Below are 13,444 nucleotides of genomic sequence, written 5' to 3' on the forward strand. Positions count from 1 at the left end.
TACCATTTCCATCTAGCAATGGACCCATACCATTGCCAGGATTCTTTTTGTTCCTAATATATTTAAAAAACGTCTTCTTGTTGTCCTTAAGTCTGCTGGCCATAGAGTTCTCCTTGTATCCCTTGGCTTCCCTTATCAATTTTATACAATTCCTAACTTCTGATTTATATTCATTATATTGTGGCTTTTGGGGCATCTAGTAAGGTGTTCTTAAATGATTCCCAATTATTATTCATGTTTTGGAGACAGCAAGAAAGAAAACACCTCATGTTTCCACATAGCAATCTGCATGAGTGCAATAGTGTTCCTAACTGATACTAGAATGTAAGTGGCATCAATACCCAAAAGTAGCACTCCCCAGTACGATCTACATGGCACCAAAACCCATTGCTAGCATCCAAGTGGATGGAAATTGCTCAGGATCGCAGGTCCTGTGGCACATTTTGCATGAATGGGCAAGTCTGCAGAGGAAATACATTTGGAACAGAGGTTCTGATCCTCAGCTTGGTCCTAACTCCCCTGGCTGATGGCAACATGGAGACTGAGGACCTTGAAATGCTTAAAAAGGACCCAATCCGGTCAGTGCTTAGAACAGGGTTGTTGGGCTGTAGCTCTCTTGGGCCAGAGTGAAAGGTTGGCTTTTTGAGGGGTAGGGTAATAACAAAGGGAGAACGGGAGAGCACAGAGCAAGGCCCCTTTCCTCCCAAAGTATAAATATCTCCCCTATTGTACAGCCAGCGGGAACCAAAATAAAGTAGGTAGCACTGGCTAAGGTTCCCAGAGTCTTCATGCAGGACACCCTTAGGGTACAGCAGCGCTCACAAACAGCTGCCAGGTGGCCTTAGAAACTATAGTTACTGCACCCCAAAAGGCCAGCCTCATAGCCTCTGGAGCCCCCAGTGACACCAGATTACAGCGCCTCTTATGGGCTGTCGTCAACTTGCTCCTAACACCTCTACAGATTTCCTCTGCTGCTGAGTCCTCCATTCCCTCTGAGAGCTATGGAGCAGTCCTGAATGCCACTGGCTATGTGCCCCCATTCCCACTTTCTCCTAGGCTGAAGCACAAGTGCCTGTGTTGTTTGGATGTATTACTCTCCACAGGGGAAGCAGTAGACAGTGAGGAGCAGGGTGTGGGTGACAGGGCAGCAGTTGCTGTGGGGGATTGGCTGTATTTTTAACTCAGCCGCCTGTTTGGGGTTTCAATGGGGCCTTGTACTGAAACAGAACCCTGCGCTGCTGTTGCTGCCAAATTGTGTTACTGTGCAGGACAGATGTTGTTATTGCAATCCCCTCCTTCAGCCCCCAGCGCTAACCGCCTTGCATGTGCCGGGAGCCAGCACAACCATCCCCGACAGATGGGGTCACAGGGTCGCGCACTATCACTTACACTGAGCATGTGCCTTCCCCCCCTCCCCACCCCGAAGGGAGAGTTTAAAGGGGCAGCTGGTGAGGAGGGGAATTTTTGTTGTTTCTCATTGCTGGGGACATTATTTCTGTTTGTGCTGGAGACAGGTCAGGTTGTCAGGGGGAGCTGAGGCGGTGAAGACTCCTCTTTGGGGAAAGATCCAGTGTTGTTCCCTCAGCAATCCCGGAGAAGGAAGGATCCCAACAACTGTAAGAGCCACATGGGTTATATGGGTCCTCTCTTAGGGATGATTTCCATTTGGAATCTCAGTGCTGGGGCCCCAGAACTCAGGGGTGCATCCCAAGACAGGGTTAATCCATAGGGGCACCTTTCTCCCTCAGGAGAGCATTTGGCACCCTTGTTCCAAGGGACACTCAGAAGCTGCGGGCTAGGACTCTTTGTTTGGGGGGCGGGGTCACGTTTCTTTGCTACAATAACCTCGCTCTAGTCTAACCATGAAGAAGTGCTGTTTGGAGCTGGGCATTTTAATTGCTCTGAGAAGGGGGATGTGTGCAAGCAGACAGTGAGTGCCAGAGAGGGGGAGGACAAAGATGGGGACAGGAGACAGTCAAGATCAAGACTGCTGGCAATGAGCTATTAAAGAAGCCATTGCTCTGTATAAAATTCAACCCTTGGACTGAATCCTTCTCTGGGCTACTCCACAGGCTGCGATAGGGCTACTCAAGATAGCAAAGTGTTTGCCGGAGCAGGCCCCAAATCTACCCATGGGGCACAGACCATACCTCCTTGTCTGCATAAAAGGAGGATTATTTTACCATGGGTATTTTTCTTGTCTTCCTAGATTTTTCCCAGGTACAGGCCATCTCGAGAGTGAGAGCTGCCCGAGGGGAAAACTGTTGCTGAGCTTGCGGTAAGAAGGCTGAGTGTAATATACACAGTCCAAGGTAGAGCTACAGTTAGCTGAGCTCCTCTTGCTGGTGGTGTAGGGTTGGATCCTCCAGCTTCTCTTGGACAGGCACTACCATGTATCCCGATTCATAAATATAGAGGGTGCTTTACTAGGCTGGCATGTTCCCTGCTATGCATAACAGATAGTGAGACTTGCCCTAGGCTGTGCACCTCCAATATGCAGCTTTCAGTCACAGGCGACCACTTTTAAAGGCAGCCTCAGGGGCTGGGATACTGGCCAAGGACTAAGGAGACATAGGTTCAGTTCCCACAGACTTCCTGTGTGATCTTCAACCTTAGTCTCTCTGTCCCCCATTTATAATGTGGAGATGATAGCTCTGCCTCACAGGGTATTGTGAGGATCAATACACTACAGATCGTGAAGTGCTCAAATGCTATGGTGATGGAGGCCACAGAAATATGTCAGATGGATGGACAAAGATCCATTCCTACTAGGTAGCTTTTCCTAGTCCCCTGGGACAGATTTCCCTGTGCATTGTATTAGAAAATCTATGGTCACCACCGCCACTATGCTGCATGCTGGTGCCATGGGGAATTTCAGTGGGGCAGCAAGAATAGACCTCCCCTCCTCTTGCTGTGAGAGCCCAGGCACCTATCACTGGACCTAAAGATGTCCGGTGAGCGGCTGGCAGTATGGGGCCTATGACTCACAGCAGAACAGTTCCCAGTCCACCCCCTAGCTCTGGCTCACGCTGGCACTCAGGAGTTGTATACCCTATTATATAACCCAGGCAGCCGACCAGCCCATCCCCTGTGATCCTTGCTGACACCTGCGCCCCTGCAGGGGTGAGGCTGAGCCCCGCTGGGGTGCTGCTGCCGCCGCCAAGGAGCCAGGCCCAGACTGCGGGAGGGCAGCGGGCAGTTCGCGGGGGCAAGGCGCCGGGCTGGGGCAAGGGGCCAGCAGAGGCGATGGTCCCGGGCCTGCAGAGCGGACGGGAGCCCGAGGGCTGGCCCGGCGGCGCCCCCCCCCGTAGTGTTCTCCGTTGCCATGGCGCCCTGAGAAGTTTCCTTGCCGAGGGCGGCTCCGCCGCCCATCCCGGTGGAATTCAATTGCATCATCGCCTCCGGCGCTCGGTTGCCTGGGCAACGCCGGGCACATTCGGAGATGATGTGTGCCCCCGCCCCCGCCCCGGGCCGCGCGCTGCGCCAGGGGGCAGCAGAGAGCCGCGGGGCAGGGCGGCGCGCGGGCCGCAGCTGGGATCCCGGCCCCCGCCCCGTGGCGGGCTGCTGTGCAGGGCAGCGCCCCGGGCCCCCGCCACAGTTCCGGGGAGCGGGGCTGGAAGTGAGCTCGGGAGCCGCATGACCTCATGCTCAGGAATTGCCTGCCGGACGGGCTGGGCCCGCGCGGGGGAGAGGGAGCCGGGCCGGGGGAGGGGGACGGATGCCGCGGGCAGGGCTGGAGAGACGTGAGCCCCGCCGGCCCGGATCCCCGCAGCGGGCGGTCGGGATGCACCGCCCGCCCGGGCTGCTGACCCCACTGTGCGTCTGCTCCGCAGAGCCCGGCCCGGCGCCCTGAGGGCAGCATGCCCGCCCCGCTGCTCCTGCTGCCGCTGCTGCGCACCCTCCTCGCCCGCCTGCTGCTCCTGGCTCGCAAGCGCCTCCTGCCGCTGCTCCGGCGCCTGGCGGCCCGCCTGGGCTCTCGGGAGTCCCGCGAGGCGGTGCTCACCTGCCTGCTCTGCATCCTCAACCTGCGCAAGAAGGCGGACGACTGAGACTTCGAGCCTCCCCCGGCGCTGGGGGGACAGCGCCGTGCACCCAGCCAGGGAGGGGGAGCGCAGCCTGCCAGCAGAGGAGAGCACTCTGCGTCTGCTCTGTCCAGTCCAGGGGAGGACACGGAGCCCACCGAGGGGGGAGGAGAGACCCCAGCAGCCAGCCTGGGAGTGGGGGAAGGTCTCTCAACACCCTGTGGGAACCAGGCCAGCACCCTGGGAGCAGACTCATCACTCCCTATCTCAGCTGTGCAGAGCTGCCCCGTTTTCAGCCTTTTCCTGGGAGGATCATTTTTGTCATCTTGGTCTGAAGATGGGATCCGTTCCCCCCCTCACCTCCCTTCTACTCTCCTGCTCTCCTGCTCCTGTTTTCTGACAGCCCCTCTGGAAGAGGATCCTTCCCTTTGCCCCCCTCCCCTCCAAGGGGCGTGCTATGGTTATTTTGTGACTTTTGCCCTTCGGGACGGTTGGAAGCCCCACATTCTGGGCCATTTCAAAGGAGGCTGGACAGAGGCCTGGGGAGTGATCTGGCCCAGGGCCCTGGGGGATGGACTAGACGGCACCAACTGGGGCTTCTCCATCTCTGTTTCTGGAGGCGGAGTTCAGCTGAAATCCTGTGTCGTTTCCTTGCCTCGAGGTTTGCAGGCTGCTGGCTGGATCCTTCTCTGCCTCGCCTCTCCTTTGGCAGCAGCGGGTGGGGAGTTCGGGGTTGTGATATTCCCCACAATCTCCTGGGGGCTCCACAAGGCCGATGTTTGGGGGAGGATGTCTGGCAGCACAGCGAGGAAGATCCAGCCCTTCACCATCAGCACCAAGCTCTCCCTGCCCAAGTGCACAGTGGACTTCCCTGGGGACTCTTGCCCTGACACCATGGCTGGCCTGGATAACCATGCCCTGCGCCAGAACCTCAATGAGTGTGTCCCCCTGTACTTGGCTCGGGCCCAGTCCAGCCCTCTGCCCGCTGGAGGCGGGTTCCAGAGCACCAGCCCAACTGAGGAGGGCATCACCGACGAGGACCAGCTCAACCGCAACTCACTAGCCCGCTCCATTAAGAAGATCACACTATCTAACTGGCACGGGGAGCCTGGCCCAGGCAAGGAAGGGGTGCCTGGGGTCCCGGTCCAGACCAGCTATGAGAGGAATCACAACAACAACAACAGCAGACCAGGGAAGGCTCAGTTCAAGGTAAGGACTCTTTGTACCCTGGCCCCAGGACCCTGCATAGACACGGTCCTTTGCTGTGCTCTGTTGCTCTACATTCTGCCCCTCTGTTACAACAGGGCTAGATCTGCCCCCCCCACCCCCAATCCTCAGGTATGGGAGTCTCCATGTCTGCTGCTCTCTTTCCTTCCCAGTGAGAGGAGATAGCACAGGCAATGTATGGAGGGAGACAAACATGGGTCTCTCTCAGGGAAGGACGTCCCTTCTTGTAAAGGGCTGCTGGGAGCTCGGTTGCTTCTCTGTTTGTTTGAAGACCAGCAGGAGAACCAACCACATGAGCCCATAGAGGCAATATTACCCCCACCCCCAGGGAGAAGAAACCCGTAGTGGGGGTGAGGGGGAGTCTGGAGACAAGAAGATGAGCATGCCTTTGGGGATACATCTGAATTCAAGCGCTCTTGAGGGCTCCTCTCTGATTCACTGTGGTAACCCCCACACCTCTCCCTTGGGGACCTCACAGCAATTTTAGGGTGGGGGGGCAGTATCATTATCCCCCTTTTACAGATGGGGAAGCTGAGGCTCAGAGGGGAAGGTCTCTTCCAGGGACCACACATTATGTCAGAGTCAGGAACAGAACCCAGGAGTCCTGACAGCCAGTCACCTGTGCTCTAGCCACTCGAACACACGCCTCTTATAATCAATCGCTTGATGCTTGAGCTCAGAAGACCCCCTTGGTGGAACTAAGGCTGGTATCAGGAGAAAGCAGCTGAGATCTCAAACAGAAACTCCCCATGATTTAACCCCAAAACAGCTGCTTGCACAGTGGGGCAAGACTGGGAAGAGAGCAGAGTACGTCATTACCAAACCTCTGAGCTTCAGTGCTGGTAAAGGCCAGACAGCCTCACACAAGCCTCTGGTGTGCTCAGCACACAGGCAGATCATTGCTAGGCAGCTTGACTGAGGAGTCCCCGGCTTGGGCAATGAAAGGGGGATTCTCATAGATCCTTTGCCTTAGCTTTTTTGGGTGGGGACGGGACATGTAATAATTGCTTTTTCCCCCATGTTGTTTGGGACTCGGGAGATTGAGTGAGTGGGTCAGCCCCAACAGAAGGGGGCTGGAAGGGAGGGAAGGCCTGCAGAATAGGGCTTTGTAAGAGAGGGAAGGACAGAGGGCTGATAGGGAGTCGGGACATGTTAGAAGGAGTACAGTGTGCTGGAGTGGAAGCTGGGTTAGAAGAGAAGGAACTATGATATCCAGACAGGGTGAGAGTGGGGTGGAAGAGAGAGAGAACAACATTAGTACACACTCATTCTTGGCCTGCAGCCCCCGCTGCTATCCCAGGTCTGGGCTCCCCATACACAGCTCTGTCCATGCCCCTTACTGCAGTCCTGACCTGCAGCCCCTCCTCCCTGCTATTCCAGTCCTGGGCTCCCCACACACAGCTCTGCTGATGCCCCTCACTCCTGTCCTGCAGCCCCCCGCTATTCCCACCCTGGACTTCCGACACACAATGCCCTTTGATCCTGAATTGTAGCCCCCGGCCCCTCCCTTCCTCTTCCCGCTGTTCCAGCCCTCATGAGTGCAAACTGGTATGCCAAAATTAACATTGTGGTTTGTGATGCAGAGAAGCATCTTCTGGAGAGTAAACTGAGGCCACTAAGCTCATTTCACTTGTGAGTGAAATCAGGATTGATGTCCAGGTTCTCAGTGGTGACCCACGAACACATTACCTCACTGCACTATCTCATTAGACCCCAAGGAAGAGTCCTCTAAGATCACCCTGAATCCTCAGCCAAGAACATGTGTGTGCATGCACACACATGTCTCCCTGGCATTGAGCCCTATGGGGGTCTGTGCTGGTTCCTCCTCTGGGTGGCTCTGGGCAGTGAAAGTCCCAGCCAGCCAGGGGCACCAGCCTCTCATTTGCAGCCTCCAATCCCCAAAGCAAGGCGAGGCCTAACTTAGTTCTTCATTTCACGTGCACTCTGGAGCTGTCTGCTGTAGGGGCTGGGAAAGGGCGCAGCAGTTTGGCAGGAAGGATGAGGTCATCTCATGCTGACAGCCCTGTTTTCCTGAAGCTGGTGGATTGCAAGGCACAGTGTGTATAAAGTGCCTGGGTCACCTGCAGGCTTATCTCCCATTGCTGAGCGCTGGGTGGGGAAGGGCCAAACAGGCCACAATGGGTGTGGGGACAGGACTGCCCATGAGTGGTTCCCAGGATACTGTGCCTGGCACAGCAGCAGCAGCCGCTCAGTGTCTCTAACCACCTGCCATTCCCCAAACAGGATAGACGCTAATGTACATATGTGTCCGTCACCTCTGGCGGGGTTCAGACCTGTGGGCGCTGGCTGGGCAGGGAGAGCCCTGCTCCCTGTGAGATCTGCTCATCCTGCAGCTGCCAGGATGGTTCTGTCTGGGAACGTTCAGCTCAGTTAGACTCTTCTGCTGTGTCTGATCATCCATTGCCACCTCATGTCCCCTTTCCTGCTCAGGGTGGGCTGCCTCCTCCGGTGAAGATGAGGCAGATAGTGCTGTCGCAGGGCTGCGTGGTAGCATAGGTGCCAGGGAAATGGTAGTGCGAGGGCTTCCCAGGGTGTGTCAGCTACAGAGGTTCCTGGGACGTCTGCAAATCTGCGAGTAGCTGCGTGATATCTGCAGACATCCGAATCTGTGCACGCAGATTTCCGTGGACCATGTTTGTGGATCGGATGCAGATACATATTTTGTGTCTGCACAGGTCTCTCTAGATAGCCATCTTGAGAGGACCAAGCTAGTGCGACTGCAGCAGTGGCTGTAAAGACTGGGGAGGAGGTGGGTTCAGAGCCCGAGTGGGAATGTCTACACAGCTGTTTTTAGCTCTGTGAGCCTGAGTCTCTAGACTCGCTGCTATGGGGTTTGTTTTGAAGCATAGACATACCCATGGGGTCCAGACCTGCATGCCTCACTCCCGTGAGGAGCCTCATTGAAGCCTATACCTGTGAGGGAAGGTGGTGAGCAAGACTTGGCCTAGAATGGCTTTCGCAGGGAAAGGTATTGTCTATTGGTTAGAGCAGGTGTGACCAGGAATCCTGGGTTCTATTCCCAGCTCTGCCACAGATTTGTTGTGTACCCTGGGGCAAGTCATTTATCTTCCCTGTGTGTAAAATGGGGCTAATGGTATTGACCCACCTCTGAGGGGGCTGTGTGAGGGGAGCTAATGTTTGTAGAGTGCTTTGAGCCCCTCAGGTGGCAGGAGCTCAGCATGTGGGCAGTATTACGGTGCTGTGATTCCCGAAGGGATGATATGAAAGATAGGGAGTGATTAGCACATACCCCAAGGACTCTCTGTGCACAGTAAGCAAACCCCTGTTACTGGCTTCCAGCTGTTGTCCCCTGTACTATAAGAGCAGAAGTGACTCCGGATGTTAAAGATGACCTGCCTCTCTGCCAGCACAGATGGGAGCTTTGCAAGCATCCAGTATCCTAGGAGTCCTGGGTATAATTCCCAGCCTGCTCTGAAACACAGTCCACACACTGTGCAGAGTCGAACCAATCCCACACCCCTCTTTCTGGCTCTATTAGCAGTAACAAGGTAACAACATACAGATCAGATCAGACTTTCTCCCCAAGCCTGACTGCTCCTAGGGTTTCTTCTCTGGGCCAGCTCAGCCCACACCCCAGATCTTCTCTCCCCAAACAGGTGGGGTGCTGAGCCACCTGCCTCAGAGAGGCAGCCAAACCCACTTAATCCTTTCCTAGCAGGATCAACAGCCACTAACAGGAGGGTGGTGGGGGTTCAGGCAAACACAGGCAGTATGTCACTATGACCTTCAGGGGTCTACACCTGAAAGCCCCTATCTAAGGAACCCAGGCTTTGGCTGCTCGGTGAAGGGGTCTCCAGCCTCTCTTGGTGAGTGGGTGAGACTCAGCCCTTACAGACTGCTTCTTCTCCACCTCTAGGTCTTTCTCAGAAAGGAAGTGGATGTGGAGGAAGAAAAGCAGGAGGCCAGGAGCCTCCATGCTGGTGATTTCTGCTCTCCGGTGGACAAAGGTCCCCCCTTCCATATGGTACGTCCCTGGTTCTCTTGATTTATAAGGGTCTGTGTGGGTCTTGTACTGGGGTGGGATATTCTGGGTTGGTTTGGTGCTGTGTGAATGTGGTCTGCAGAGGACATTTCCTGAGCACAAGGGTAGCAGGGAAAAGTGAGATCCCTCCTCCCAGGCCTGCAGTTGTGATGAAAAGCCAGTGGAGCAGGGGCTAGCGGAGACTCTCATTTAGGGGCCTCATGGCAAACCTGGCCCAGTGGGGCAACATGCTACTTGCCAGCTCAGTAGTTTGAGGCTGAGTTTTGTGCATGGGCCAATCCCTATAACTGAGCGAGCTTGTCATGTCTGTAAAGCAGGCCCAGCGGACTCAACTGTGAGCTGCCTCCATCCAGGGCAGGGCAGGGGGGTGCATCAGATCCTGCTCTGAAAAGTGCATGACTGGTGCAGACACATCCTGGGCTTCCAGCCATTTGAATGGCCTAGTGTGGGGAGGACTGCAGCAGCAAAGGGAACAGGCTGAGCGTTTAAACAGGAAGGTGTGGGGGGCTGGAGAGTCCAGGGATGGATACCTGAAGGGAAGCAGCGTCCCATCCCTCCCTCCTCAGGCTTTCATTTCTCATCGGCCTCCCTGTGCCCTGCTTCTGGTCTCCTGGGGAAGCAGTAACAGTGTTAGCAGAGTCTATGCTGCCTGTAGACCTGTCGCTGAGCGTCCGTGCGCACAAGCGTTGCTGCTGCTTATTTAAGCAAAGCTGCATGAAGGTACCATGGGCCTGTGCCCAGGGCCCCGGCTCCTGGAGTCACATGACAGCATCAGAATCTCTCTTTCCAGGGTTTTTTAAAAACTATTTCTCTAGCCCTTGGGGTTGTGCAGAAAAGCTGGAAAAATGTGGCCCACGTGTAACGAGCGCAGTGCCATCTGCCAAGAGCCTGAAACGAGTGCTCTGAGGGGGGTGCACTGCTCCAGGTGGTCCCCACTGTCTGATACCATCCCAGCAGAGGACTCTGTGTGTTGGGGAGACCCTCATTGCTAGGGTGGTGTTGCAAATCCCCTCTCCCTTGAGTCCTCTGCTACAGAACCTTGCATAATTAAAAGCTAACAACAATGTCATGTTTTCTCAAGACTGAACATTTGTTCCCTGTCCTTGTGACTCCTGTGCCCTGAAGACAGGGAGCAGTGATCCCACCAGCCCAGCCTATGGCTCTGGTACAAGTGACCCAAGTGGGGTTAGGGCAAGGTGCAGAGCCGTGCATGCCCATGGCAAGGTGACCCCCATAGGGGGTGTGTCTAGGGCCCTGGATTGCCTTAGTCCAACCCTGATGTAAGGGCAGGTTTGGTAAGAGGGCTGGGTGAGGGTCGCAGGTTTGCTGAAGGAGGCAGTGAGCAGAGTGCCTGCTGGCTTGGTTTGGGGTCGTATGCAGGAGGGGTTTGTCCACGCAATTCGGATCAAGCCTAGTTGTCCAGCTGTTTTATTCTTTCCCCTGGGTCCTGTTGCTGGAGCTCTGAGCTTGAGTCTCCTGTGGACAGTGCAGCTGTCATACCACCCCTGCCTTCTCTCGCCAAAGTGCTGGGGTGATGGCCAGGATGTCTGGTCCCCCATTCAAACAGAATTCCAGCCCCCAGAGGCTGTTGGAGGCTTCCTGGGAGCAGATTGGGGCACCCCACAATCAGGCACAGAGAGGTACAGGAAAGCCCCTTGGAGCTAGCCGTAGAGCAATAAAGTCCTGGGCCCAATAAGGACTTGGGACATGGAAGTGTGGCCAGAGTTCTTCAGCCAGTGTGTCCCACAGGCTGCGTGGCTGTTGCTGTGCTCTAAGGAGAGGCTGCTGCTGTAACCTGGCTGCGTCCTGGTTTGGCCTTGACCCCTTAGCAGCGGGAGTATGTCCTTCACATGAACCAGTCTCCAGATTTTTCTTGCCTTCTGCAGCAGGGCTGGCTGGGCCTGGCTCAGCAAGCAGTCACGCTGGGGGTGGGGGAAATCATCCTGTAAGAATACAGCTCTGTTGACAAGAGATGACCCAACTCACCACCCACAGCGCGGCCTTTGTCCACCTCTCCCCACCCCGTGCCAAGTGCTGCGCCTTGATCTGCCCCCTCCCAACCTGATCCACCAGGCCCTACGTTCCCTCCTCAGGGTGTGCACAGAACCCTAACTATTAAAACCATGGCACATCACACTCTACTGACCGGCCACTGCCGGATCCCTGTCCTTGTGCCTCCTGTGCCCGGACTGCAAGCTCTGTGGGGCATGCCCATAGCTGGTGCAATGCCAGCCTTCTCTGTCTGCTCCGTCTCCCAGGAGAGGCTGGCACTGAGCTCCCTCCATGCAGCAGAACATGAGAGCCTCACAACCCCGGCCCTCCGCAGAGGTTTGTGCAGCTGGACCTCGGGCTGAGCTTGGAGAAAGGCCAGTTCCGTCGCTGGCTGACCTTAGCCGTCGCCCCCGTCGGAGCTGGATCCTGGACAAAACATTCCATCAGCACGGACCACGAAAGCGAAACCCCAGAGGAAATGCAGAGCTTCTCCCCCTTGATGAGTTTCTTCAAATAAGAGTCTCCAGATGCCCCTGGAGTTGCTGTGGGCTGAGCTTCTGGTGAACGAAGAAGTGCCAAGTGGGGAGGGAGGGAGACAGGCGGGAGAATTGCCCTTCTTTTTCAGTTGTTCTCTTGCTTCGGAGCTCTGCTCTTCACTAAAGGGCACTGGATGTTCGGGCGAGGAAAACCCTGTCCCCAGGGCCCTCAGAGTCTGGTGGGGGCAGGCATGCATGTGGGATCAGGGCACTGTAGCTCCTTCCCCAAGAGGACAGAGCTCCAGAACCATTTCTCTATTGGGTGAATTTTATTCCTTTTAGCAGGAGGCAGCTGAAAATGAGAGAACCAGGCAATACTCAGAGAGATGGCACTAAGCAAACTTCCTCCTGATGCAGGTCTGCTCATGCCTTTCAGTGCTGGCCCTCCCCTCCACTATTCCTGTCCTGGGCTTTCCTCACACAGCTCTGCCAACGCCCCTCTCGCTTGACCTGCAAACCCTTGCTATTTCCAGTCCTTGATCAGAAAGCACAAAATCTGTCACATTGCAAAGTAGTTTAAACATGTGAAGAGAGATCCTTTGGGGGCAGGGGTGATCCCCACTCCTGACATGCCCATGCTAGAGGGCAGTGCGCTCACAGGCTGCTCCACTCCATTTTCTGGCTGAGTGCAATTGACACAGTGCTGATGGCTCCCTGTGCTCTGTGGGAGGAGTAGAGGGAAACTTCCAAGATAACTCAGTGTGCTTTGATGTTGTGCTTGAGGGCTAGGGGTTGGGGCCAGGCTTGAGAAGGAGCAGGAGGCAGCTGGGGGGGGCGGGAGGGCGAGATGCAGAGAGAGTGTAACAAATGTCTGAGCTCCTCACAAAAATATGCAGTTTCACTAAAATCAGCTAATCAGAGGGCTGAAGAGCAGCACACGTTGTCTCTGTCTCTAAATAGGAAGGAGGGTGATGCTGGGCATTACAGCCCGCCTATTGCCATCGCATGTGATAAACGAATTGAAATGATGATTAAAAGTAGGAATTATAAATCACATATCTAATCATGGGGACTAACCAGCGTGGCTGCTGCCGAGGAGAATCTGATCTATCAGAACTCTTCGAACACGTCAATAAAACAGTGGATAAAGGCAAAGTGGTTGACATAATTTATTTGGACTTCCAAAAAGCCTTGGATTAAGTCCCGCACAAGAGGCTATTAAGAAAACTATGGAGCCATGGGGTGAGAGGTAAAATATCATCATAGATCGCAGACTGGCAGAGACAGAAAACAGAGAGTCAGAATAACTGGTTGATTTTCAACATGGCGAAGGTTAGCAGTGAGGTGAGCCAAGGCTCCAGACTGAGACCAGTGCTGTTTGACAGATGTATTCATCTGGAAAAGGGAGTGAGTCCTGAAGTGCGAACATTTGCAGCTAGCACAAAAGTATTTAAGGTAGTCAAGTCCAGAGAAGACTGTGAGGAACTTCAGAGGGATCTAACCACGCTAGGTAAATGGACAACATGATGGTGGGTGAGAGTGAGTGATGACAAATACAAAGTAATGCATGTTGGAAGGAATAGTTTGAACGACTCAAACACCTTACAGGGCATAGGTGCTGGAAGTAGGAGTGCGGGGGTGCTGCTGTACCCTCCGGCTTGAAACGGTTTCCATCATATACAGGGTTTACAGTTTGGTTTGAT

At 55.0% G+C, this 13,444-nt stretch overlaps 1 protein-coding gene across 6 annotated transcripts in view; it reads left to right on the plus strand.

The window, feature by feature from the left end:
- The first annotated feature begins 1,520 nt into the window (after positions 1–1,520).
- LOC140909372 (uncharacterized) overlaps positions 1,521–13,444 on the plus strand; it is a 47,397-nt gene continuing 35,473 nt past the window's right edge. For 3 of the 6 annotated variants that reach the window (XM_073338497.1, XM_073338498.1, XM_073338502.1), the window contains exons 1-2: positions 4,060–5,231; positions 9,148–9,255. In XM_073338497.1, coding sequence (XP_073194598.1) covers positions 4,812–5,231; positions 9,148–9,255 — 528 coding nt within the window. In that variant the 5' untranslated portion in view covers positions 4,060–4,811. Of the gene's footprint in view, positions 1,617–2,209; positions 2,279–3,500; positions 5,232–9,147; positions 9,256–13,444 lie in introns of those variants that run through there. The other 3 variants (XM_073338500.1, XM_073338499.1, XM_073338496.1) reach the window with 3 other exon arrangements.

Source organism: Lepidochelys kempii, chromosome 3, assembly GCF_965140265.1.
Source record: "Lepidochelys kempii isolate rLepKem1 chromosome 3, rLepKem1.hap2, whole genome shotgun sequence".
NCBI lineage: Eukaryota > Metazoa > Chordata > Testudines > Cheloniidae > Lepidochelys > Lepidochelys kempii.